We start from the raw sequence: 25,240 nt of genomic DNA, 5'->3' as shown, positions 1-25,240 counted from the left end.
CCACGACCATTGTCACTGGTCAGATCTAGTTAATGGGAAAACCACCCCCATATTTTAAAGAATCTTAAAAAGAACACTCTATGCTGCTGGATTCCCTCATTCATTTTCCATAAGCTAAGCCCAAAGTACTCTTATTATAAATCCTCAAAGTGCTATTGAATTATAGATAGAGAGCATGTGTGAAAGTGTAGATTAACTGATTAATCAAGTGTTTGATCCCTAGGAGAAAGCAAAACTGAATGATTAAAGAGCAAGGCAACATGCTAGTACCCAACTGCATACGGTTCTGACTCCCAGTGACAAGCTCATGAAGCTGTAAGTGCTCAGCATGGCCACATCAGCACTTTGAGAACTGCTGAGCTCCTTGCATTGCAATTTCTCTTTGTCAAGCCTCAGAGCCTCTCTTTGACATTAGATAACAAAAATAAATAATCAAGTTATTCAGGCCTGAAGGAGGAGGAATGCTTCTCATCTATCTTCATCTTGTTTTCTAGCAGACCCCAATCATGCAGACCCACACCAAATAATTTAAGTGGCATACACTCCCAGTCACTCATATACATAAATATATACACAGAATTGCTTTACAAAGCTTGAAGATTTGCACTACCAGCATGCAAATCTTTTTTTCCATTAGAGTTCCTAATACTCACATAGGAAACTGGAATGTACGAAATACTCCATGACATAGTGCTAGAAGTAAAGCCTCAGCTCTTAAAGACATCCCACTGCCAGCATACACCGACAAACACTGTCACACCTTACACTTGCATGTAACACCCTGGTATTATACACATCAACGCACAGCAGCCGCCTCGACACTCGTATCATGAGACTCAAAAAGAGATTCATTTGGTAGAAACTACACCCTGCAGGTTGGAGTTCAGGCTCGTTTCTTTTACTGCTGTTAAGCTGCGCTATCAGTTCAGTGAGAAGCAGCTCTATCAGGACACACACACACAGCCGGGCCCCCATCACGTGTCCCAGCTGCTGTCCTTAAAAGCTATGTTGACTAATCGAAGTTCCAGCTCAAAGGCATCGGGGCGGTCCTGGGGATTGGCAGCCAGCATCTCCTTCAGCAGCCGTTTCATCTGAGCGTTCATGGACTTCTTCTTCACAGGGATGAGCAGCTCCATTTTGGGGTTCTCCAGGAGGGCCTCTCCAACGGGCACGATCGCTGTCCCCTGCTTGACGTAACTCCCCAGGAGTTCTTTCTTGGTTTCTGTATCTATAAATGTGATTCTTTCCAGCATTGCCCAGATTATAATCCCCAGTGCAAAGATGTCTGCTTTGGCAGTGTAGTGTCCTTCCCAGACCTCAGGGGCCATATAGAAGTCAGTCCCACATGCAGTTGATAGAAAACACTTATTTACGTTGACTGGCTCCTCAGCATTCTGTCCTGAGGCTGAGCATACTTTACTCAGCCCAAAATCAGCCACTTTCAGGGTAGGCTCCAAGTCACTTGCATCCATCCTGCTCTGAGAGATCAGAATGTTGTCAGGTTTGAGATCACGATGAATAATCTGATTTTTGTGCAGGAATGCCAGGGCACTGCTGAGCTGAAGCATGAAGCTGGTGTTGGTCTTGCGGTTTGGCTTTCGGGACAACAGATACTCATTCATGTCTCCTCCATCACAGAAATCCATCACAAACCAGAGGTAATAAACACTCCTGGGGTCAAAGACTATTTCTCCTTTTAATGAGGTCTCTACAAGCTGCAACAAGGAAAAGAAATACCGTAACTACCCGATGATCACAAGAATGTAAAGATATGATGGAAAAACACGTGGAGTTTGGATCCTCCTCTCAACAGTCCAGAGAGGAAGACACTTTGACTGGTGAAAAGAAAAACTCATGCCAAGTTTCTGATTTAAAAAAACTAGAAGTCACAGTGTTTGACAGCCCCCTCACTTTCATGCAGACGAAGCATATCAAGCTCATGCTCTTGCCCAGAAGCTGAATAACTATTCTGAAAGACACTCAGTGGCCACTGCACTCCCATCTGCTCCAGCTGGACAGTGTCCCTGCCCAACAAAGCCTGTCCCACCCATATGGTCAACAACTTCAACTTATAAACAAAGTCTTAACAAGCAACTGAACAGTGCCAGGGGCTTGTCCGCTCCACAACAAGTTTTTAAAGACTTCTCTATTCCTTCCACAGGAATGTATCCTAGCAAGCATTAACACAGGATCCCTTCCCTTAGGAGAATGCTAATCTACAGGCACAGCTGCTGCAGAACAGCTCTCCCACCATCATGATCCATCAGCTGTTTTCTGGAACATAAGTAGTGTGTAGCCTGAGCAGCCAGTTCTAACAGCTGCCTCAAACAGAAAGCAAAGCAAAACCAGCAATCAGTTTTACTAATCCCAGTTACACAAGCTCACATTTGCCTCTTCAGCTCCTCTGAGGTGGCACTAAGCAGCAGGTAAATCCTGATGGAGGTCTTGCAATTGTTTGTTAGTAGCGACCAATGTATACAAAAGCAAACACAGCTCCTACAGGCTTGCAAAAATTGAGGTAGCTATTCACATTTAGAGCAACATTTTGAAGTGCTTTGAAGAAGTGACCTTTCCCAAGAGCAAAATTCCTAGCAATTTATAGCTATCTAACTGCTAGCACAACTAGTACCCAAACCAGACCAACTTAAAACAGTAAATCCAGGTTAGAGCTAGAAAACAACCTGTTTCAGGTCTACAATCAGTAACTGAGATGAAGGTATCACAGGGCAGCAGGGTGCCCCCTCTGCCAAACGAGCACCAAGCCACGGCTCTTCCCCCCACACCTTTACAGAAGCTGTAACTGCATCTTAGCTCAGCACTAAGACTTCACTACCAGATCTGTGCCAGCTGCAAAGCACCACAAGATCAGGCTGGTTCAGGACTCTCACTTCACTGACTTAGTTCAGCTGACACTAGTGAAGCATCTGCCCCACAGCCCTTCAGGAGACACCAATATCCCTTTCCCCAGGCAACCTCCTCACCCACTACACCAGTGCAGCTCTGTAACACACTACTTCCCCCACCTGGGGTGGGGAGAGTAGAGAGCAGCCAAGCGAGATCTGATTTTCTCTGTTTCAGCACATGCTATTATAAAGTGATCCCAGCCTCATCAGTCAGCTCTGCCCTCCACTCCCCTCTGCTCTGAACAGCTTGCACCTGACATGGGTGAGCTCTACATGCTGCATTGTTAACTGGCACCACCATCAAAAGCCAGTGCTGCAGGTGAGCTGGAAGCTCTCCTCACCTTCCACCCTGTGGGGTTTTAAAGTTTCTCTCTGTACAAGTGTCCACATCTCTCACAGACCCACTAAGGACTAGGAAGGTAAGGCACTAACACCTCCCACATGAGCTGGCCAGTATTATGTTACCCTAATCCCTTCATGAAAGCAGGTCAGTAACAACTACCAAGCTACAGCAAGTTTACAAAAGCAAGAATCCTCTTTCTCAGGCTCACAGAGCACTCAGCACAACAGGATGTGGACAGCCATGAAGGGCTGTCAGATGAATGCTCACCAACAAAAGGCCCTACATTAGACACGCAAGAATGACAACAGAAACTGAAATGATAAAAGCTGACTGGGGATGACACAATTAACATCGAGCAGGCTCAGGACTTTTTAAACCAGAGACATTAAATCCCTGCCAGGGGAGAACTTCAAGTTGGGGCAGCTCCTTCACAAGGGAAGGAATGTGATTATCTTTCAAAGTCTTTCCAGAACTGCTTATTCTTCAACCATCCGCATCTTCAAACTTAAAGAACATTTTCAGTAGCCAAATAAGGGGAGTGAAATTTAATCCCTTACTTATCACACCTTTACCTCTCCTTGAAGATATTAATAGCTCTTCAAAACCAGGAAATGGCTCACCATATGCTGCCAACTGCTGATCATTTCTGAGAGAATTCTAAGTGTTTGCTTCCTAAATCAAGACTCTTACTTCTTCTTCCAAGGACATTCAAGATTAAGAAATGCTTCAGAGCAGTCTCCCAAGACATACTTGCTCATTAACCCTGCAGCAGGCCTTCTGCTGAGGAATACAACAGCCTGCACCTCCCTTGTGCTTTACCTGTGGTGCTTCCTCAAATTATCAAAGCAGATTTGCATTTAACCTCCCCCCAGCCTTCTGGAGTGGCACTGGCTTCACATTACAACGTACAGGCAACTGTTCAACAGACAGGCTCTTTTAAAAAGATGTAATTATTTTGGGGTGTCAACAATGCAGACAATACCCTCTCCTAACTATGGATACCTCAAGAAACCCCGGAGATCTTAGCTACCCACCTCCTTCCCTCCCAGCTACACGTTCAGAATCATGACTTTCACCCCATTACCTCAGCTTCATGTACCTGTAAATAAAGGGAGGAACTGGAGCCATGGGACATCTTCTGCACCATACCATCTTTCTGCAAGATGCACTCCTCCAGGTGAATGACGTTGGGATGCTGGCTCTTGATACTGCTAAGTGCCCAGAACTCACGCAGAGCTAGTTCCACGTTCTCTGGAGCATGGCACCGAATCTTTTTCACCGCGACCCGTGCAGAGGTCTTCCTGACGACTGCTTCGTACACCACACCATAACTGCCACGACCAACCTCTCGTATTAGATCGTACTTAGGCTGGCTACTCACCATCTTCAAGACCAAGGGTTCTGGGGAAGGGGGGAAAAACCCACAGAACTAAAACTTATGAACAAGAACTGGGCTGTATTTTCCCCCATGTGGTTTGGTGCAGCAATACGAGGCCTACCGAAACCCTGCCGCTAACAGGAGAGTGCCTCCGAGCATTACACTGATGCTGCATCCAAGTGCTGAAACGTTCCAGAAGCTACTCTGTAAACCTGTACCTGTTGCCACGGACCAGTGAAAGGTGAAATTACATCATTTTGGTGGGACTATTAACATTTCAAATACAGCCCAGTTTTCAAGGTGGCAACAATTCAAACCTAGATTTGCATTGCACTGAGACGGGACTATCCCGTATGCTCCTGCTCCTTTCTCTCAGTGTCTTCTGTGAGCATCTGCAGGAATAATAGTATGGTACCATGCTCTCCATCGATGCCTGGAAGAGCAAGGAGAAGTTCTAGTTGAAGCCTGTGGGCAAGCAGTAACAGATCTGATTAACACTGCCTGTTACGCAGATGACTGTGGAAATAAATGTTTCGGGTATAATTTCATCATGAATTTCTTTCACTGATACCAAGACAAGCAGATGCTTTGGACTGCTTCTGGTTTTTAGTATTACTGTGATTTTCCACCAAGTCTCTTCTGATTGAGGAGTCTACGGCTGCAGAAGGTTTAAAGGGTAACTGACTGCAGAAGCTTGTGCCCTGCATCTGACTTTCACTTCTGCTCAACAGGGCAAGGACAAAAGTTAAGACGTTGCTCTGTAAGTAAAGTGAGACACACACCAAAACAAAAGCCACCAAACACTGCTGTAGATTCATGACCCTCTCTACGCACCTCCCTGCAAGATCACAAACCAAAACCACACCCCCACCACCTTCACACAACCAAACCAAAAAGGGACACTGACTATAGACAGGGGGGGGAAAAGCTTGGCCAGCCAGTTATCACTGGGCAAACAGAGCCAAACACAACACAAATAAAGCACAACTGAAAGGGTTTGTGACACTGCCAGGGGTAAATGGAATTCTCTTTATGTCAGTAAAGCAGGCAATAGGAAACACATCAAAAGAGCCTGTTCAAATATCTCCACTGGTTTAGGAACTTATTTTTCTTTAAGAAAAAAATAAAAAGGGAAAAAAAAAGAGAGAGAAAAAAAAAGGTACCATCAGCCTCAGGGTAACACCACACACACATCGTAACCTTCCACACAACTCTGTGGTACGCATGTATGAGACCACCACCATCGGATTCTGCTCACCAGATGCACCGAGCTCGCACCTGCGAGGCACAGATTAAGATTACAGCCTCAGCATTAAACTGTGGTGGGCCAAAACCCCTCCCATGCAGGGGAGAAGAGCAGGGTCTGTAATCCCAACAGCAGCCAAATAACTCCTGAGGGAAAGACTGCTTTACACCCTCACATCGAGCTCAAAACGAGCAGACCCCCCCCCCTCCTCCGTGTGTAAGAGTTGGTTGCTGCGCGTTGGTACCAGAGAGAACGTGTCACAGTGCCAAGCGCTGGGGGTGCTCTCTGCCTCCCTTCACCCCCACAGCGGGCCCGGCTGCTCTGGAAGCACCGCCGCGGTTCTTGCCTAAGCGCACGGTAAATACCGCCCGCTCCCCAGGGCAGCGACCCGGGCCGGGCCTGCTGCAGCCGGTAACGCGTTCCGTGCCGCGTTAGCAACAGCCACAATGGAACAAACCACACACACACACACCCCCCCCCGCCCCGCTCCCGGAGCTGCCGTCACAACCGGGAGCCCACCGGCACTACGGGGACCTGGCTCCAGCGCGCAGCCACCGAGGCACCGCTCGCTGCAGGCGGAGGCCGGCAGCGGGGCCTACACCCCGCCAGGCGCGGCCCGAGGGGCGGCCGGGCCGCTGCACCGCACCCGCCTCGGCGGTTACCGGGGGCCCCGCAGAGCCTGGCGCACCCCTGCAGCGGAGGCACCGCCCGGGCGGGCCCGGCGCGGCCCCGACTGTGACGAGCGGGGATCAACCGCTCGACCTCGGTCCCGTCCCCCGGCCCGGGCCGGGCCCAGCACCACGTTACCTCCGCGCCGCTACCGCGCTGCCGCCGCCCGGCCGCCATTATAGGGCTCCCCCAACAACTGCGCCGCCGCGGCCACGCCCCCGCGCGGGCCACGCCCCCGCGCCTCCGCTGCGCCTTCTGATTGGTCTGTGCGGTCCGACGCGATTCGGTTACGCCCGCCCCCAGGCTGCCCGGTGCGGGGGCTCGCGGGGTCCCGCTTTATCCCGCTTCGTCCCGCACCGTCCCGCTCTATCCTGCTCTGTCCCGCTCCATCCCACTTTATCCCGCTCTATTCCTCTCTATCCCGCTCCGTCCCTCTCTATCCCGCTCTGTCCCGCTCCGTCCCGCTCCATCCCACTTTATCCCGCTCTATTCCGCTCTGTCCCTCTCCATCACACTCCGTCCCGCTCCATCCATCCCGCTCCGTCCTTCTCTATCCCGCTCTGTCCCACTCCATCCTGCACCCTCCCGCTCCGTCCCGCTCCATCCCTCTCTATCCCGCTCCATCCCACTCTGTCCTGCTCTATCCCGCTCCATCCCACTCTGTCCTGCTCTATCCCGCTCTGTCCCACTCTGTCCCCTCTCTCTACCTCGGTCCCTTCCTCCACAGGCTGTGACTGCACCCCATGAACAGGAATTGGGGGTGCAGCGCTGCTGCCATGGCCCCGCTGTCTCCTCCACCCCTTCATCACGCAGCTATCACCGGGGGAGAAGCCAGGGCCATCATCCACTGCTGGGAGCCCTGTGGGAGCCAAGTGGAATCCGTTCAGATACGCTCCCACTGGAGCATCACGCTCCCATTCTCCCTGGTCCATTGGGAACAAGCCTGGTGCTGATCAGTTTTCAGGCCCCTAAGCTGCCCCAAGGCAATTAGGGGCCAACAAGCCCCCTGTGGCTTCCGAAAACTGATTAGGACATCACACCCCCTCCATTACAATGAATCCCCTTAACTGAGTCCAGAAGCAGTTAATCAATGCCACCCCCTGGCAGGGCCAGCTCGTGGGTGTGGGGATGGGTGCACATACGGGTGCCCCATTCCCGGCTGTAGTCAGCAGCCAGCTCTCACAGTGCCATGCCAAGTGTCTGCCAGCTCTGTTTGCGTGCCAGCTCCTCCCTGGAAGAGCTCCAAGTGCTGAAATGGGGACAGTTTTGCAAGATGTGCTTGGCTGGTCCTAGCGCAGTCACTTGATGACACGTGAGCCTGTCCGGAAGGAGCACCCAAAACAACTGCAGGGCTGCCCTGCCCTGGGAGGGGTCTGCCTGCAGCCAAAACACGCTCTGTGCACCCAGGCACTTGTGTACCTTGCATCCATGAACCCCTGCACCCGTGCATCGCTGCACACCTGCACCTATGTACTTATGGACCCTGCACTCGTGTACCTGTGCATCCGTGTACCCATGCATCCTGCACCCATGAACCCCTACACCCGTGCACCCATGATCCCTATGTACTCATGCAGCTGTGCACCCATCTCCCCTTGCTTCCTTGTACCCATGCACCCATGTACCCATGCATTCATGCACCCCAGCACCCGTTCCCTCCTGCCTGCTGTAGGTGCAGCAGCAGCCACCACCCCTCATCACCCTCTCCCCCCCTCGGCATGACCCAGAGGCAACAGCACAACACCCGTGGCTCCTCATGCAGGGTATTTACAGGTCTCCTGTGGGCCGGCGCTGGCATTTGGCACGACCCCTTGTTTACTGCTGCAGCAGCCATGTGCACCGGGTGCTGGTCCTGAGGAGCTGTGTATGAACCCAAGCAGAAGGGCCGGCTGCGTTATGGCAGCGCATGGCAGCACAGGGGGCATCCTGTAGCTCCCTCTGCATAATACAGAAGAATATAGAAGGATACAGGGAATACAGAAGAGCCCCCCGAATCCCTGCCTGGGGTAGGAAGGGGGAAACCTGGTGCATGTGCCAGGCATGGGGTCTGCATCTCCCTGGTGCTGCCTTTCTCCTCCAAGCACAGCCTCAGCACCGTGATGAGGCTGCTTTTGCACCCAAGGAGTGGTCGCATTTTGGGGATGCTCTGTATAAGTCATCCCTTGCTGCCGCTGGCCCAGCTCTGTGCCATTCCTGGCACCCTCACAACGTCTTAATGACCACAGGGCTGTTGCTCACCCCTTCTTGCCTCCACCCCCACTCCCAAGATCCGGCCCTACTGCCCCCGGGGATGTGCAGCCAAGCCTGGCCCCATTTACCCCCCGCTCTGGGGTGGGTTTGCCAGCAGCCGCAGGCAGGCAGGGCCTCCCGTACAGCCTGTCCCCTGCTTGTTTACCGCCCGGTGGCATCCCGATGGCTCAGTCCCATGTGACAGGTGCTGATGCTTCCCTGGACACCCGACCCGGCGCTGGCGTGACCGGGAAGTCACTTATAAATAGCGGGACGAGGGGCACTACCGACAGCCGAGCGCGGGAGAGAGCAGCCACCACTGTGCCGATGGATTTCCAAGCCGGCATCCTGCGGGATGGCAACCCCATGGAGAGCCTGGAGAAGCAGCTCATCTGCCCCATCTGCCTGGAGATGTTCAGCAAACCCGTGGTGATCCTGCCCTGCCAGCACAACCTCTGCCGCAAGTGTGCCAACGACGTCTTCCAGGTGAGAGGAGGGTGCCTGCGCCCTTTCCCCCCACCCCAGCCTGGGTGGGTGCCGTGGTGCTGTGGGGATGCTCATGGACGCCCTAATGTGCATCTCGCAGGCTGCCAACCCGTACTGGCAGAGCCGGGGCAGTGTGATTTCGGGGGGCCGGTTCCGGTGCCCGTCGTGCCGCCATGAGGTGCTGCTGGACCGTCACGGTGTCTATGGGCTGCAGAGGAACCTGCTGGTGGAGAACATCATCGACATCTACAAGCAGGAGTGCTCCAGGTAGGCACGGGGTGGCTGTGGCTGTCTGCCTGTGCCTTGCCCCAGTGGGGACACGGGGAGATGGGGACTCAGGGACATGGGGGATGCCCAGTTCCCGACCCCCAGCACCATGGTTGGGACTACAGGAGAGAAACTGTAGGGGAGAGATTTTCTGCTGGCCCAGTGGTCCCTGACCCAAATCTTCCTCCTCTTGACCCAAATCGTCCTCCCCCAACCCAAATCCTCCTCCCCCTGTCCAGTGGGGTTTGGGTCTCTGGGCAGCTCTAGGGAGCAGTGGGTCCCTGGCAGGCTCTGCCCCTGCTGCGCTCTGTGGCTGAGGTGTTTGGTGGGAGGGAGGAGGTGTGGGGGACAAATCCAAGCTCTGTGCATGACAGCGGGTGCTGCTGGCTGATAAGGGGCAGGGGGACAGTTTGGGGGGGGCCCATTCAGTAAAAGGGCTGGGGGGGGGGGGAAGGGGGGTCACAGGATCTCGAGGTGGAGGAGGGGCCCCTGCCAAGCTCCCTGAACCACTGTAAATATTGTTTGAGAGCCATGGGGACGATGGCACAGAGCAGGTGTCTGCGCCTGCTGGGGGGGTCGCTGGGCTGGCCTCTGGTTTCTTCTGCGGCTTAGCTTGTCCCCATGTCCCCCCTTGCTGCAGAGGGGACACTTTAGCTGCAGGCATTGGCTGCACAGACACACACACACACACGGGTTTCTTGGTGCCCCCACCCCACTCACATGTTGAGTGACAACAATCAACCCCTGCAGCCCAAGGCTAAAATTAGACACTTGTGCAGCACGCCCGGAGCGGGGCCCCAGGACCCCCCCGCTCACCGCTGCCGGCTGCTGCTGTGCCCAGTGCCACACTGGTTTAAACTGGGACTCACCGGGCCTGGGGCTTAGGGAAGCACGGAGGTCGGTGGCTCCTGATGGAGCGAGTGTGGGGTTATGCTGGGACCTGTCCTCTTCCCTGGGGACCTGGCTTTGGGGTGGCCGTGCAGCATCAGTGGGGATGTCACCACAGTGGGGACGACGGAGAGATGGGGCGGGACGTCATCGCGCAGGGATGTGACTACAGTGGGGATGTCACCCCAGTGGGGATGTCACCATGGCGGGGATGTCACCGTGGCTGCGCTGCTCTCTCCAGCAGGCCACTGAAGAAGGGGGAGCACCCCATGTGCAAGGAGCATGAAGACGAGCGCATAAACATCTATTGCATCACTTGTGAGGTCCCCACGTGCTCCATGTGCAAAGTCTTCGGTGCCCACAAAGACTGCGAAGTTGCCCCGCTGCAAACCGTCTTCCAGGGCCAGAAGGTGCCGTGGGGGGAGTCGAGGGGCGATGCAGGGAACACGGCTTGTCCCATGGCAATGTGCTGAGCTGGGGCAGCCACAAATAGCACTGGGACCTGCTCACGCGGTATTAATAGCCCCCGTGTGACTTTGCCCAGGAGACAGCCTATATTTAGAGTGGTCGTGGCCTGTGGGAGATGTGGGGGGAGCAGAGCTGGGGCTGGGCATGTCCCCATCCCCACTGGGGTTCAAGCTGTTTCTGTCCATCCATCCCTGCCCAGACCGAGCTGAACAACTGCATCTCCATGCTGGTGGCGGGGAACGACCGGATCCAGACAATCATCTCCCAGCTGGAGGACTCGTGCCAGAGCACCGAGGTGAGGAAAGGGAGAAAAGGAGCCCTCCGAAACGCAGGGGTGAAACCTCAGCCCATTTGGGTTGGCTGGGAGGGGACTGGAGCCCACGGACTAGGCAAGCCTCTGGGATGCTGCCGGTGCCGAGGGACACAGGTGGCAACCCTCACCCCTTGTCCCCGCAGGAGAACAGCGAGGCGGCCAAGCGGGAGCTGTGCACTCGCTTCGACACCCTGGCAGCGCTGCTGGAGGAGAAGAAGTTGGAGCTGCTGCAGCGCATCACCCGTGAGCAGCGCCACAAGACGGGCTTCGTCCAGGGCCTCATCCTCCAGTACAAGGAGCAGCTGGAGAAGTCAAGTCGGCTGGTGGAGACGGCTGTGCAGGCCATGGAGGAGACAGGGGGAGCTGCCTTCCTCATGGTGAGACCCCCAAACCTCCCTGCTGGTGCCCCCATGGGGTCCCGATGGCTTGGGGATGTCCCGGTGGCTGCCACGTGGCTTCATTCTGCTCTCCTCTTGCTCCCCACAGAACGCCAAGCAGCTCATTAAAACGTAAGTGCCCAAACTGGGCTCAGTTTGGTGATGCTCAGCCCTGCAGCTGGGCAGGGTTCGGCTGCAGGGGGGGGGGCTTTGCCAGTGGTACCCGGGTGGCAAGTGTGGGGATGCTCCAGCCCCTGTGGTCGCCCTGCTTGGCAAGGGGCAGGGTGGGACATGGCCCTATTCTCCCTGCCCAGGATCGTGGAGGCCTCCAAGGGTGACAGGCTGGAGAAGATTGAGCAGGGCTATGAGAACATGGATGCCTTCTCGGTGAGCCTGGAGCACCTCGCCGAGGCAGTCCGCACCTTGGACTTCGACTCTGGTAAATCAGTCCTCAACCCCAATGCCCCTTTACCAGCACCCTGATGGCACCCATTGCCTTTCCCAGTGGCTCTATGGTGACATTTGGCCACTTGTTTGCAGCTGAGGAAGACGAGGAGTACTTTGATGGGGAGGAAGAAGAGGTGGAAGAGGATGCGGCACCCGAAAGAACAGTGATGGGTAAGAGGTGGCATGGCTGACCCCCCCTTCCCAGGACCCTCAAGAACCTATGGGGGAGCTCTGGGGGGATGGGACCTCCTTTGATCCCTCCATTCCTTCCCCTTGTAGCTCCCCAGTAGCCGCAGTGGCGTTGGCAGCACAGGAGGAACGTCGCGGGTGCAGGATGTCCGCCGACGGGACTCGGGACACAGGGGAAGCACCATGGGGTCTGGTGGCCTCTCAAGCCAGCACCTGCTTCAGCACAGGACACTTTTCTATATGGGTGCAAACAGGACAATTCCGCACGTTTTGTATCTTCCTTGTTTTGTATATAATTGTCATAGATTTAAATTTTGTGTACTTTGTAAAGAAAACTGGTGTTTCGGGAGCGTCTGTTTGCTTCGCCTCTTGTTCTTGGCTTGATGGGCACTGGGGATGCAGGTGGGTTTGCCAAGCCCGTGCCATTGCTGGTGCCCCTGCCAGCACCAGGCACAGCAGAGGGATGCTTCCTGGTCCAGCACTTCATTTTCATGCTCATTAGCTCCTCTGGCAGTGCTGGCTGCCTGCCCAGGGGTGTCACAGGCAGGATTTATCTCCTACTGATGGGATGCCCCGGACCAGTGCTTGCCCGGGCTTGGGGACATGGCAGAGGACTGAGGATGCCCTGGGGTGTGCCAGTCCCCCCGCAACATGGGGATAGCCTTGGCACTGAGCTGCCGGTTTCCTGCTCGGCACCTGGCCAAGCAGAGACAGAGGCAGCATCCAAAGCTGTGCAGTCAGCCCCAGGGGAAATGGGGCTCCTCACCAGGGCAGGGTCACTGCGGGGGGGTGACATGGCTGGACATGAGCCGGCGGAGCAGGGAGGGGGTCACCGGGTGCCTTTGGAGGGGGGGCACCGGGGGACGCTCCATCCTCCCCTTGCCTCGGGGCTGCGCCCATGCCCCGGTGCCTGGCTCCTGAGGGGTGCCCGCAGCGGGTCCAGCGCTCCGGGTGCGGGGCGAGCGCTGCAGCCGCCTTGCGGCCGGCCCGGCCGTGCCCTCCCTGCTCCGGCCTCCTCTGCACACGGGACCCCGCCGCTCCACACGAGCCACAGTCGCGGTCACCCGCACCGCAGGACCATGGCAGCGCCCGAGGAGGAGCGGCACCTGCTGAGCCCCGGGGCAGGCGGGTAGGGGCGGCCGGGACCCGGTGCGGGGCTGCAGGCGGGGACCCTGCGGGCTCCGGCGGGGAGCGGGGCCGGGGTCCCCCGCACCGCCCGCGCCCTGAGCCCCCCTCCCGCAGCAGGTCCTACCTGGGGGCCGCGCATGAGGACGGGCTCGGCTCGGTGCAGGGCCAGGGCTCCGCGCTGGAGCTGGGGCAGCGGCGCAGCCTGCACTGCCACAGGCGGGGGGCCGTCGGTCCCCGCGGCCAGCAGCAGCAGGCGCGCAGGAGGCTCTACCTGGCCGCTGGCATCTGCCTCCTCTTCATGGCTGGGGAGGCTGTGGGTGAGTGGTGGCCGCAGGGTCTGCTCGCGGGGGGGTCACCAAGGGGCTCACCCTCTGCCTGCCTGCAGCACCTCTTGCTCCCATTCCCCGCAGGCAGGGCCCCCCTTTGCTTTTCAGGGGGTGAAGCATCCCAGTGGGCCCCCTCCACTGGAGCCTGCGGTGACCTGATCTGTGACCAGCTCAGGGTGGGGTGGGATCCCCCCCACTGCCAACCCAGTGTCCCCACGGCCCCTTCTCCACAGGCGGGTACCTGGCGCACAGCCTGGCCATCCTGACGGACGCAGCGCACCTCCTGACGGACTTTGCCAGCATCATGATCAGCCTCTTCGCGCTCTGGGTGTCCTCACGCCCCCCCACCAAAACCATGAACTTTGGCTGGCACCGGGCAGGTAACGGGGCAGCAGCACCCCTGGGCTGCCGTCCAGCTCCCGCAGACCCCAGGGAGCACTTGGAGCACCCCTGGGTGCCCATCCTAAGGGGAGCCCTGGGGGCATAGGAAGCCCTGGCAAAGCCCCTGCACCACGCATATGGGCAGGGAGCACCCCCAGGGATGGGTGCTGGGTGCTCACCCCAAGCCCTGGGCCAGGAACGTGCTCAGGCTTGGGTGGCAGCGAAGCAGCAATGAGGGGGGCTCTCTGCAGAGATCCTGGGGGCCCTGGTCTCCGTGCTCTCCATCTGGGTGGTGACGGGTGTCCTGGTCTACCTGGCGGCCCAGCGCCTGCTCTCGAATGACTACGACATCGAGGGTGGTGTGATGCTCATCACCTCCGCCTGCGCCGTGGCCGTCAATATCGTGTATGTATGGCCAGCTCTCGCCCTCCCGCTCCCCAACCCTGTGCCCAGTGCCCCCAGGGGTGTCACTGCTGCCCTGCCTGCAGGATGGGGGTGGCTCTGCACCAGACTGGGCACCATCACAGCCATGGGGCAGCCGGTGAGCAGCCCAACACCAGTGTCCGCGCTGCCTTTGTCCATGTCTTGGGGGACCTGCTGCAGAGCGTTGGCGTCCTCATAGCATCCTACATCATCTTTTTTAAGGTCTGGGTGGCTACTGGGGGCAAAGGGGGTGCTGGGGACACAGGGAGAGCATCCTCAGCCAGGCCTGAGGTGCCAGTGGGGATTTGGGATGAGGTGATTGTGCCAGAGGGGCCTCACCCTCTCCCACCCCTTCCAGCCCGAGTACAAGTACGTGGATCCTGCCTGCACCTTCCTCTTCTCTGCACTGGTGCTTGGGACAACGCTGTCCATCCTCCGTGATGTCCTCCTTGTCCTCATGGAAGGTAGGGACCCAGTGCGGGGGTCTGGGCCGCAGGGCTGCCCCTGGGTGCCATGGCTCCGCTCCCTCCAGCGCTCAGGGCTCTTCCTCCCCAGGCACCCCCAAAGGGATTGACTTCAACGCCGTGCGGGAGGCTCTGCTGGCGGTGCAGGGGGTGGAGGCCGTGCACAGCCTCCACATCTGGGCGCTGACAGCAGCACAGCCGCTGCTCTCGGTGCACGTCGCCATCAGTGAGTATCGTGCCCTGGGGATGGAGCCGGGGCTCACCCGCACGCCAACATCCCCTCCCCTGCTCCTCGCAGATGCCGGTGCCAGCGCGCAGGAAGTGCTGGAGGAGGCCAGTTCCCGGCTGCAGGGCACCTTCCACTTCCACACCACCACCATCCAGGTGGAGAACTACTCTGAGGAGATGCAGGACTGCCGGGAGTGCCAGCCGCCCCGCGACTGAGCCTCCCGCAGCCCCCTTGTGTCCCGAGCGGGGCTTCTGACGGCGGCAAATAAACTGCAGCACAGGGCTGGGTGTGCAGGTGGGGATGTTGGGTCTGGCACCATCGGGGCCTTATCTCGGGTGTCTGCTAGGAGCAAAGGCAAGAGGGAAGCCCCACAGCCGCAGGGAGGCCAGCAGGTTTTGTCTTCCCTGTTCCTGTTCAGCGGGGCAAAGGCAGCTCAAACAACCCTTTCTCCCTTCTTTGGGCAGCGCTGCAAGGCAATGGGGTGCCTGGAGCTGTGGGGGGAACCATCCCAGCCTGGGGGAGGGAGAACGCATGTGCTCTGCTCTCACCTCTTATCGCTCTGTTTGCCCTCAGGAATCCAAAGGACTCGCCCTTCCCAGGGGCTGAGGGCTGGGAGGCCACAGGATATTCCCAGGGTGCCCGGATGGGTGCCAACAGTAGAAGCATGGGTGCATCGACACATCAGTGCTCCCAGTGGGTACAGCCCACTCCCCAAATCCCACAGCCACCGCCAAGCCTCCACCTCTCCACCCACCTTTATTGCATTGGTAAAACCCAATAACGGTTAAAACCCCGTCAGCAGTAACCAACTGCTCTGGGAGGGCTCCATGCGCCAGGAATGGGCCACTCGGAGCCAACCCAAATCCCCAGCAGCCCTCAGGGTTTATCCAAGTGTGGGTATCTCTTGCGCAGGATGGAGACCTGGTCCTTGAAGAGGACGGGGTCGAGGCGCAGCTGGGAGGACACGAGGGGCATGTAGCCAAACCAGTCCACCAACTGGTCCAGGCAGTCCTGCTGATGGGAGAGATGCTGGCCACCAGCTGTGCCCTGCCCCTTGGCAGCAGGAGACCATGGGGGTGAGGGGCTCTGCTCCCCGGCCAGGGGCGTCCCTGCATCCCCATCCTCACGCCCTACCTGCTGGGGCACTGCCTCCTTGTGCTGCTTCCTCTGGGCCACCTTAATGGGCGGCAGCTTGGTGACAGCGGCCACGAGGATGTTCATCAGGATGTCCTCGCAGGCGGCCAGGCCGTCCACCAGCTCCCGCAGCCCCGCCGGCAGGTACTCGGTGAAGAGGCTGTGATAATACCTGGGAAGGGAGAGGGAGGGGGCAGGATGCAGCCAAGCCCTCCAGCACCAGCACCCTTCCACAGCTGAGTACCTGTGATAGAAGGCAGCGGTGGTGAGGACGATGGAGAGCTCGTTGGTCCACTTGGAGGTGTAGCCCCAGCGCCTTTGCTCAGCATCCCAGAAGTGGCTCTGTGCAGGGAAGCCCACGATGCGCTCAGGGAAGCTGCGCCACACCACGAAGGCAAAGTCTACCTGGCACGGGACGGGGGGAGGCTCTCACTTCCCTGCAGGGACCTGTGGGAGGGAGCTCACCCCTAGAGGTGTGCCCTGGGCAGGGGGACATGGACACAGCAGACACAGCCCCCTGACAGCCCCGTGGTGACTGCTGAGCATCCACAGCCTCACCTCACTGGTTGAGAGGCTGGTGTGCTCGTCCAGGCTCAGCACAGCGTCCGTCTGGATGGCTGCATAGGGGAAGAAGCGGTCACTGACCTAGGGAGAGGAGGCAGGTTGGGATGTGCCACGGGGTGGCTGCTCCAGCTCCTCGACCATGTCCCGGCTCCCTGCCATCACCCCAGCTCTTCTCACCTTGCTCCTGCCCTGGATGACAGTCAGAGGCACAGCGGTCTGGGGCCATTTCCCACTCGGCGGTGACGGCTTTTCACTGCTCCACAGCACCAGGATCTGCAGGGGGATGACCAGCGTGCCCGGGGTGTCTGCCTGGGCTGACCCATCACGGTGCATCGGTGGCCGCGGTTGAGACCCCCCCAGCCCTGCAGCAGGACCTGCTCCAGCCCCCCCGCACCCCAAAACCATCTCATGGCACCTCGGACCGGAATAAACCCCGGGTGGTCCCGCATCCACCCCAGACCCCCCTCACACCCCCAACACACCCGCACCCTTCCCAGCCCACAGGACCCTGCCCTATCCCTCCTGCCGCATCCTCGGGTGCGGTGCAGGGCTCAGCTCCCGTACCTGGGCGCAGTACTGGGATCCGGACACGGCTTGGATGAGCCTGAGCATGGGCTGAGAGAGGGACCCCGCCATCGAGGTGGCTCGGATGAAAGCCGTGAACTTCTTGGAGGGGCTGGACCCTGTAAAAGGCAGGCAGAGGGTGAGCGCTGCGCCGTGCACTGGGTCTGCCGCGCTCGGCTGGGGCAGGCAGGCTCCTACCGCGCTGCAGGTGGTAGAAGGGGAAGTCCCCGAGGTGTGTGGAGAAGTCGGGCAGGGCCAGGAGCCCCCCGGGCAGCGTGTTCCAGAGGAAGCGCGAACGGGAGCGGTGCTGAAGCAGCCGGTCCTTGATGATCTGCCAGAGGCCGGAGAGATGCTCCCAGCACCCCGGCTGTGACCCCGGGGGCTGGGGAGGGGGGGGAAGTTCGAAGGCGGGGGCTCACCTCCAGTGTGGTGTGCACGATCTTGTCCACAGAGGAGAAGTACGCATCCCACAGGAACTGGGTCTGCTGCTGGAAAGCCAGCACACGCTCCGGATGGATGCAGCGCACGGCAGAGGGGATCTGTGCCACCGGGGAAGGGGGGGGGGCTTGTTTCTCACCTCAGTGTCCCCCAGCCCCCTGGCAGGGCTGCCTTGCCTCTGCCACCTCCGTGCCATCCCAAGGGACCCCCCCTCAGCCACTGCCCTACTGCAGCTCTGTCCCCTCCTCTCCCTGGAACAGGATCTGGCCCAGGACCCCCAAGGGCTTTGGGTCTGAGATGTTCAAAACTCCCTTCCCTGAGCTGAGTGATGCTCCAGGGCTGCTGTTGGGGTGGGACCCCCTCTCCTCCAGCCCATAGGAGGGCTGAGGAGGTTTCACCCCCAAGATTGGCTGGGGGCTCCACCATTGCCATCAACACCGGGGGACCCTTTGTGTCCGGTGTGGGGCAGGATCTGGCCGCGGTACCTGCAGGAGCAGTCTCTCATTGCCCACGACAGCAGCTTTGCCCCAGTCGATGGCCTCGGCGAAGGGCAGCTCCCAGCCATCACTCAACAGCACGGGGATGCAGGCAGCCTGTGGCAGAACCCACACAGGCTGGGACAGAGCCCCCGGAGCCAGGGAGGGGCGTCCCCTGTCCCCGTGGTACCTGCAGTGCCTCCAAGAAGCGGAATGAGCCCAAGCGCCTGCCCCGGGGCACAATGCAGAAGGTGGAGTTGTGCAGCAGCTCCTGGTAGTCAAACCTGGGATGGGAGATGGGGTGAGAGTCAGGCTCAGCCTCACCTGTGAGCATCTGGGGTCTCGCTTGCACCCAGCAAGGGTGAGCATCCCTGCCAGGGGGGAAGGAGCCAGCCCAGGGCAGTGCTAGGACCAATCTGTGCTGATTTGGCTCCGAACAGCCTCAGTTCCACCAGGCCAGTGACGCAGAGGCACACTGGGTCATGGAGGGATGTGTCTGCGCACTGCTGAAAAAGGAGGGGTCAGGATCGGACCCTGGTGTCCTTTGAGGGCTCCCTCCACCCACCCGCAACGAAACCACGCGCAAAGCCGGCGCCTGAACCCCCAAGCCCGAAACTGCGGCCGCTCCTGTGCCGTGCCCGGACTTGCCGGGCAGGACCAGCCCTGCCTCCCGAGGCGCTGCGGCGGGGCGCAGGCAGCGCGGCCCCCCCCGGCCCCGGCCCCGGCCGCGCTCGCACCATGGGGCTATGAAAGCCCCTTCTGTGCGGCCGGTGGGGAGCGGCGCGGCTGCGGCCGGCCGGAAAATCCAATGTTAGGCTGGGACAGACCCCATCTGTTCTGCCCAAGGGGAGGGAGGGACGGAGGGAGGGAGGGATGGGGCAGCTGGGTCCTGGGGTGCGCACGGTCCAGCCAGCGGTGAGCATGAGGCCGAAGTGCTGCTTGAAATGTGCTGGTCCCCCAAGGGCAAGGGTGTCCCCGTGGTGCGGATGTGAGGCTGGGTCTAGCCTGGGGGTTGAGGATGTGTGGCCTCCATGGGTGCTGGAGCACCCTGCAGCATCCTGGCACCCTGAGAGGTGGGAAGTTGTCCCCAGTGCCAAGGCACAGGGGTTTACAATCAAGACCTGGCACCAGACAAACAACCCCTATGTCTCCAATGGATGCTGAAAACCCCATTAGAGCACCCTGCCTCTGTAACACCTTAGCTCCTGCCTCGGTGACCTGCCACGAGGGTGAGGGCAGCTCAAACAGGACCCAGACATCTCCCCCATCACCATGAAACCACAGCAGCGACATCCCCTGCCGGTGCTCACCCTTGGGGCCGCCCTGCTGCCACCTGCTCATGGGGACCCCAACCCCTGTGGTCATCGCCAGCACCTCCATGGGACTGCTCCCAGCTCCTGGGCTGGGGGGGGGCAGCAGGAGGAGGCCGGAAAGGAGTGGGGGGGCAGCCCAGCCGCGGTCACCCTCCCCTCGCAGGCAGGCACCGTGGGGAGGCTGGCGCCGGCCGGGCTGCGGGGCCAGAACCTCCCGATGGAAACACTTCGCTCCTGACGCGCTGCGGTTTCCGGGTAATCCGCATTCAGGGCTTCCTTGTTTTGTTAGGAGCTGGGACAGGCGCCCGCTGCGTTCCCACTCCCCCATGGCCCCTGCGTGGCTCTGGCCGGGCACGGTGCCACCGAGGAGCCATCAGCTCCGGAGAGCTTTTCCCAACCTGCTCCAATGGCTTTCAAGCTGGGGCAGCCCGCAGCAGGGCCGGGCTGCAGCGCTGCTACAAGCCACCCTTTATCCCGGCACAGAACTGGTTTGTTTTAGGCAGCCCCCCAAGGCACAAGGAGGGTGATGACTCCCAGCAAGACCTTCCTCCACTCCCCACACTGCCCTCCACCACACCGGCTCCCGCTGCCCCAGGCAAACAAGGACATCCCCATGGGGTAGCTGGGGTCTCACTTTGCCTGTCCCCATCATCAGTCTGCCTGGCTTTGGGGACATCTTGTCCCGGTTCAGGAGGGCATAAACCCCTGTGTGAGGTCGGGCAGAGCAGACCCTGCACAATGAAGATGCTGAGGGCTTTTTGCCCGGGTGTCCCATGGACACGAGCGGGATGGTGGAGACGGGGTCACGCACAAGCACGCTGTCCTGTGCCACGAGTTCCCCATCTGCTGCCTAAAGCCACTCTGGGAGGGGTGCAAATCTCCCCGCGCTTCAAACAGCGTTAGCGGATTACTTGGGCTGGGCAGAAGGGCATTTCCCAGCCCACGGACCCTGGGCATGCTGCGGGACTGACCTTGGGCTCCCTGTCCTGCCAGCCCACGGCATATCCCACCGTCCTGTGATGCCCGAGCTGCCCCAAAGCCCCTGCTAATCCCAGGGCCGGGAGCACCCCGGCTCCACTTTTACCTCCTGGCACCTCCTAAGACGCTTTGAGGATGATGCCCAACACGGCTTCTCCCCATCTGCTCCCTGGCTGGGTGGCTGTGGGATGTCCCCAGGCGGCAGGACAGGGACCTGCCTGTCACCGTTGGGATGGGATCTGTGTTTACCAGCCCTGGACCGGGCAGCTGGTGGCGTGTCCCAAGCAGCAGGACAGGGAGGCAAGGAGCCAGTGTGCGTCCCTGCAGCACGGAGCTCCCCAAACTCACAAAGCTTTGTCTCCCCCCCCCTCCCCCGTTCTCCTGCCAAGGTCCATCACACACCATCCCACCTGTGAGGAGGGACGCAGCGGTCCCCCCACCCCTCCATATCGGGGGGAGCTCAGGGCTGTTCACACTGGGATGCCCAAGGACCCACCAGTTTTGCAGGAGTTTTAGTGGAACCAGTGGGGGGGATGTTTCAGGCTCATCTCCAAGAGAAATGTTTATGTTAGGGGAGGGTGGAAGGGGAGTGAAGAAAAGCATCATTCATCAGTGTTAGGAAAAGGGAAATCATATTAGAGGTGGCTGCAGTGACTGCAGATAAGAGCCGCTCTCACCAGATTAATCAAGCTTTAATACAGAACAGGAAAGCCCTGAACAATCAGCGCCTCCCTCCTCACTGTGAAACCCTCATTATATCTGGAGACCCCAAAACTTTCCTCTCTCCCCACATCTGGACACCCAGCCACCACGGACGGGCACAGCTGCACCCAGCAGAGAGGCAGGGGCACCTGTGGGGTGTCCTCCTCAGCAGACCCCCTTTCCCACCCCACCTCTGACTCACTTTTCATAGTTGACGTTATCCTTGTCGCAGCGCGTGTCCTTGTGCCTCTCCCAGTCCTTGCCGTGCTTGCAGGTGGTGAGGGAGATGATGTCCTTCCCGTTGTGGATGTGGTGCAGCGCATTCCTGGTGCCGGAGCCGATGCCGGTCAGGTACCGCTTCCCTTTGAACACCAGCAGGTATTTCTTCTTTGGGGGGACCGAGTCCTGATACAGCCATCCCCTCTCCCCACCACGCTGCGGGTGGTCCTTAGGGAAGAGAGGGATGGAGATGTCAAAGCCAGGCCTGAAGCTCTCCGTGTAGAAGCTGGCTTTGGCCAGGATGGCCTGACCAATGTCAAAGCCCAGGTCCTCGGTGTAATTGGGCCAGGTGCCCGAGTAGAGGTTGAAGATGAGGTGGTTGCGGCCACTGTTCCAAAGCGGGAAGCCACGGATTTTCTCATCAACATCACGGATGTATTGACCCGAGAGATGGTCGCGGTCCAGCGTGTCGATGCTGAGGACGAAGAGGCAAGCTTCCTCGGGGTTTGGGGTGTAGTAGCGAGAGCGCTCAATGGAGGTGAGGATCTTGCTGTAACTCTCTGAGATGGGCTGGTCTCTGTCCCGGGGGTAGGTGAACACCCTGAAGCCGTGCTTCTCACATCTGGAGAAGTCAAAGCAGGTTTCCATCCGGCATCTGCTGCTCTTGTAGATGCTCACCTGTGCCGCCCGCCGCTCCCGGGGTGAGGGCACTGAGGGATCCCCATTGCTCTGGAGCTCCTCGGGGTTTGCAAAGCTTTTGAGGAGGGACTGATCAGTCCAGTGGGGCCAATCCCTCTGGGCTTCAGCTTTCCTCTCGGAAAAGAAAGCGAAACGGCGCAGTTGGTCCCCTCCAAAGAAGAAAACGAGGAGCCAAGAGGCGAGCAAAGCAAGGAAAATGTATTTCTTCCTGGTCTGCATAGGTTCACACGTGGCTCCAGCTCCTCATTGGGCCCGAGTCTGGTCAAAAGGCCGATGTCCCAAAAACCCCACGCGGGTCGTGGGGTGGCTCCCGGCCCGCAGGTATCGTCCTGTGGCCTCTGCAGCCCGTGGGAGCGTGGATGAACCCCACAGCCCTCCTGCTGCCCCCTCCAACCAGGGCTGCGCCGTCCCTCTCGGGCTGCAGGGCTCGGTGCCGCCGTGTCCCGCTCCCTTCCCCGCAGCGCAGCGGTTACTGAGCTGGGCCCCCGTGCTGTGACAATGACATTTCCATCCCCGCTTGGCCCAGTTTCAAATCCCTGGGGAAGGGGAGAGGTCGCGCCGTCACCGTCCGGCCACCACCGGCCCCGGCACCACAAGCGTCTTCCCAGGGCGGGACCCCCCCGTCCCCGTCCAACCCGCTGGTTCCCCGCTCCCGTTACCTCTGGGGACTCTCAGCCCCCGGTGGGCTCCGGGCCGCCGTGCCCCGACGTCTCGACGCGCGGCTCGGGGCTGCATCCCCGGCTGGGGCAGGCTGCGGAGCAGCCGCGGTGCCGGGCTCCCGGTGCGCGGCCGCGCGGAGGAGCCGCTGCCGCTGCGGGAGGCTCCGCACAGCCCTGGCCGGGTGCGGGGGGGGTGTGTGTGGGTCTGGGGGTCCGTGGGCCCCCCTTGTCCGCCTGCCTCTGCCTTGGGCTCTGTCCCCGTGGACCTGCGGCTGCGGGTGCGGAACTTCGGCTGCCTGCACCGCTCGTGGCGCCCCTGCCAGGCTGCCTGCGAGACCCCTCCCCGCGCTGCCTGTCCTGCCCTGCCCTGCCCTGCCCTGCTGCCTGTCCCGCACCCTCCGCGCTGCCTGTCCCGCACCGCCCGCGCTGCCTGTCCCGCACCCCGGGGCTCGCTGTTCCCCCCCCGCCCGCATCGGTTTCACCGCGTCCCGCTCCTCCCGTAACCACAACATTCACCCTTTAACCCCGCCCATCCACTTCCCATTGGCTATCCGGGCCCCCCCGTGGGCGTGTCCCGCGGAGCATCCTCCTGCGGCGGCTTCCCATTGGCATCGCCCCGCCGCCCGCAGAGCGCCCACGTGGGACGGGGCGGTGGGGGTACCCCGAGGGCGGGGAGCTCCGCAGGGTCCTTGCGCCGCCCGCCCGCGGTGCCGGTGACCCGGGGGACGCAGCCGTGCCGCCGGTCTGAGCCCTCGGGTGCGGGGTCCTTCGGCTTCCCCCGCGCCTCTCCCGCATCAAGCGGCCGCAGCCGGCTGTGAATGCTCCTGCCCGGGACAGGAGCTGAGCGGGAGCGTGGCCGGAGTTAATCCCCCTGAAGAGCACCCCAGCAGGCAGCGTGCGAGTCCAGCGCGGGGACAACGCCGCCAGCCCCAGAGCCGGCCGCAGCTCTGCCCCGGGGACACCCATGGGACCGGGACCCCGCACCCGTGTCCTGCAGGGCTCCATCAGGGGCGGGAGCGGGATGGCCCCGAGCAGCCCCTGCGAGCGGCTTTGCTGGGGCGATGCGGGGTGCTGGGGGCTGAGCCCCGCTGCGGGAGCTGGCGCGGGCAGCAGGGGCAGGCCGGGGCTCGCCGCTCCGTTCCCACCCTACCCTGGCATCCCCAGCAGCGCCAGCCGCCCTCCGCCCTGCCCCGCCGGCCGGGCGAGGCAGGACGGGCCCGTGGATGTAATGACGTGACTGGGCTCAGCCTGCGGGGGGACAGGGCTCCGGGTTCCACATAGGGCAGGGCCCCCCGGGGGGCTGTGCTGGTGGGTATGGCTGGGGTCCCCTCTCCCTGCCCCAGCAGCCAGATGGGACCCGCTGCCACACGCAGTGTCAGCCCCAGAGCCCCATTCGGTGCCCAACCCGTGCCTCAGTTTCCCTGTGCACCCAGGGGAGAGCAGTGGGAGCCGGAGTGGGGCTGCTTGGCACGGATGGGTTTATACCGAATCTGTGGATATTTGTCTGCCGGGCCTGGCCCTGTATGGAATTAATCCTGGGCACGGAGGGGATTACGGGGCCGAGGGCTGCTTTAGCTGCAGAAAGCGGATTAACTGAGGACAGGGAAGTTGGGGACGGGCAGCGGGAATCCCGGGGGCACCTCTGGGGATCTGGGGGGCACATGGGGACAGGAACGCTGCCGGGTGCAGCCAGAGGCAGGGTCCCGGCCATGGCGGGTGCGATGGGGGGGGACTGGGGTTGCGCCCCGCACTGGGGGCACTGGGAGCTGCAGCGCGCATCCGCGGGTGGCACCGGGAGCTGCAGTGCAGGGCGCGCTGGGAGCTGTGACCGGTTCATGGGTGAGTACGGAGGGAAGGGGTTGGGGAGCGGGGAATGGAGGGCACGGGGGGAAACCGAGAGCGGGGGGAGCCCTGGGACCTTGGGACGGTTACTGGGAGCCGCTGCGGGGGCGGCACTGGGAGGTGCGGGAGCACGGGAGGCTGCGATGGTGTCCGGCGGCGCTGGGGGGAGCTCTGAGAGCTGTCGTTGGGCTGGGGATACTGGGAGGTGTAGTCCGAGGGCCTGGTGCGTACTGGGAGGTGTAGTTCTGCACTGGGAGGGTGCAGACCCCATCTCCCCCTGTACTTCCGTGGATGCTCGGCGCTGGCGGAGGGCCCCACACTGATCCCTTCCTCACACATCCCCAGTGCCGCCCCAGCTCTGCAGTGTCCTCCCAATCCTCAGCATCAGGGGGGGACAGGGATGGGGACAGCTGCCCCCGGCCGTGGCTTTGCAGCATGAAGAACGGTGCTGCAAACAGGCGCATGGTGGTGGTGGGAATAAGGCACTGTGGAAATGCC

General features: G+C 60.2%; 4 protein-coding genes across 18 annotated transcripts; 2 read left to right on the top strand and 2 right to left on the bottom strand.

Moving 5' to 3' along the window:
- Positions 1-379: 379 nt before the first annotated feature.
- PDIK1L (PDLIM1 interacting kinase 1 like) lies at positions 380-6,730 on the bottom strand. 3 transcript variants are annotated; one of them, XM_061480348.1, is made up of 3 exons: positions 6,678-6,730; positions 4,346-4,647; positions 380-1,715 (listed from the first exon to the last, which is right to left on the bottom strand). In XM_061480348.1, exons 2-3 carry the CDS (start codon positions 4,628-4,630, stop codon positions 975-977), a joined length of 1,026 nt encoding a protein of 341 aa, XP_061336332.1. In that variant the 5' UTR covers positions 4,631-4,647; positions 6,678-6,730; the 3' UTR covers positions 380-974. The 3 variants fall into 3 exon arrangements, with proteins under 3 accessions (XP_061336332.1, XP_061336331.1, XP_061336333.1); XM_061480347.1 differs by having other exon boundaries at positions 4,346-5,734; positions 6,678-6,729; XM_061480349.1 differs by lacking the exon at positions 6,678-6,730 and adding an exon at positions 5,883-6,029.
- Positions 6,731-9,043: 2,313 nt separating this feature from the next.
- TRIM63 (tripartite motif containing 63) lies at positions 9,044-12,538 on the top strand. 2 transcript variants are annotated; one of them, XM_061480225.1, is made up of 9 exons: positions 9,044-9,254; positions 9,355-9,521; positions 10,654-10,819; positions 11,077-11,172; positions 11,334-11,567; positions 11,677-11,699; positions 11,882-12,006; positions 12,108-12,185; positions 12,294-12,538. In XM_061480225.1, the coding sequence occupies exons 1-9, from the start codon at positions 9,096-9,098 to the stop codon at positions 12,302-12,304; spliced, it is 1,059 nt and encodes a 352-aa protein (XP_061336209.1). In that variant the 5' UTR covers positions 9,044-9,095; the 3' UTR covers positions 12,305-12,538. The 2 variants fall into 2 exon arrangements, with proteins under 2 accessions (XP_061336209.1, XP_061336208.1); XM_061480224.1 differs by having other exon boundaries at positions 10,651-10,819.
- Positions 12,539-13,202: 664 nt separating this feature from the next.
- Positions 13,203-15,512, top strand: SLC30A2 (solute carrier family 30 member 2). Of its 2 annotated transcripts, none has more exons than XM_061480177.1 (8): positions 13,203-13,332; positions 13,446-13,648; positions 13,891-14,037; positions 14,290-14,443; positions 14,527-14,683; positions 14,820-14,925; positions 15,017-15,151; positions 15,224-15,512. In XM_061480177.1, the coding sequence occupies exons 1-8, from the start codon at positions 13,283-13,285 to the stop codon at positions 15,367-15,369; spliced, it is 1,098 nt and encodes a 365-aa protein (XP_061336161.1). In that variant the 5' UTR covers positions 13,203-13,282; the 3' UTR covers positions 15,370-15,512. The 2 variants fall into 2 exon arrangements, with proteins under 2 accessions (XP_061336161.1, XP_061336163.1); XM_061480179.1 differs by having other exon boundaries at positions 13,211-13,332; positions 13,449-13,648.
- A 379-nt stretch (positions 15,513-15,891) lies between these two features.
- EXTL1 (exostosin like glycosyltransferase 1) lies at positions 15,892-23,003 on the bottom strand. Of its 11 annotated transcripts, none has more exons than XR_009747802.1 (11): positions 21,526-22,856; positions 18,521-18,614; positions 18,340-18,447; positions 17,836-17,955; positions 17,615-17,747; positions 17,417-17,535; positions 17,030-17,125; positions 16,847-16,933; positions 16,533-16,689; positions 16,289-16,460; positions 15,892-16,108 (listed from the first exon to the last, which is right to left on the bottom strand). XR_009747802.1 is itself a non-coding variant. In XM_061480188.1 (11 exons), the coding sequence occupies exons 2-11, from the start codon at positions 22,458-22,460 to the stop codon at positions 16,031-16,033; spliced, it is 2,283 nt and encodes a 760-aa protein (XP_061336172.1). In that variant the 5' UTR covers positions 22,461-22,777; positions 22,901-23,003; the 3' UTR covers positions 15,892-16,030. The 11 variants fall into 11 exon arrangements, 7 of the variants coding, with proteins under 7 accessions (XP_061336172.1, XP_061336173.1, XP_061336175.1 ...); XM_061480188.1 differs by adding an exon at positions 22,901-23,003 and having other exon boundaries at positions 15,892-16,460; positions 16,533-16,693; positions 21,526-22,777; XM_061480189.1 differs by having other exon boundaries at positions 15,892-16,207; positions 16,533-16,693.
- Between the last annotated feature and the right edge of the window lie 2,237 nt (positions 23,004-25,240).

This window comes from Pezoporus flaviventris, unplaced genomic scaffold (genome assembly GCF_033815535.1).
Source record: "Pezoporus flaviventris isolate CSIRO_AGI_PZ_B2104156 unplaced genomic scaffold, CSIRO_AGI_Pfla_v1 ptg000176l, whole genome shotgun sequence".
NCBI lineage: Eukaryota > Metazoa > Chordata > Aves > Psittaciformes > Psittacidae > Pezoporus > Pezoporus flaviventris.
The sequence above is the reverse complement of the archived record's forward strand: the minus strand, read 5'-3'. Positions and strand labels throughout refer to the sequence as shown.

Coding starts and splice junctions, on each gene's coding strand:
- PDIK1L (XM_061480348.1), bottom strand. CDS start 4,630: ATGGTGAGTAGCCAGCCTAAGTACGATCTAATACGAGAGGTTGGTCGT. Junction 1,716..4,345: donor GTTCCTCCCTTTATTTACAG/GTACATGAAGCT, acceptor TCCTTGTTGCAG/CTTGTAGAGACCTCATTAAA.
- TRIM63 (XM_061480224.1), top strand. CDS start 9,096: ATGGATTTCCAAGCCGGCATCCTGCGGGATGGCAACCCCATGGAGAGC. Junction 9,255..9,354: donor GTGCCAACGACGTCTTCCAG/GTGAGAGGAGGG, acceptor TGCATCTCGCAG/GCTGCCAACCCGTACTGGCA. Junction 11,568..11,676: donor GGGGAGCTGCCTTCCTCATG/GTGAGACCCCCA, acceptor TGCTCCCCACAG/AACGCCAAGCAGCTCATTAA.
- SLC30A2 (XM_061480177.1), top strand. CDS start 13,283: ATGGCAGCGCCCGAGGAGGAGCGGCACCTGCTGAGCCCCGGGGCAGGC. Junction 14,038..14,289: donor CTTTGGCTGGCACCGGGCAG/GTAACGGGGCAG, acceptor GGCTCTCTGCAG/AGATCCTGGGGGCCCTGGTC. Junction 14,684..14,819: donor CCTACATCATCTTTTTTAAG/GTCTGGGTGGCT, acceptor CACCCCTTCCAG/CCCGAGTACAAGTACGTGGA.
- EXTL1 (XM_061480188.1), bottom strand. CDS start 22,460: ATGCAGACCAGGAAGAAATACATTTTCCTTGCTTTGCTCGCCTCTTGG. Junction 17,126..17,416: donor GATCCCAGTACTGCGCCCAG/GTACGGGAGCTG, acceptor ATCCCCCTGCAG/ATCCTGGTGCTGTGGAGCAG. Junction 16,934..17,029: donor TCATCCAGGGCAGGAGCAAG/GTGAGAAGAGCT, acceptor TCCTCTCCCTAG/GTCAGTGACCGCTTCTTCCC.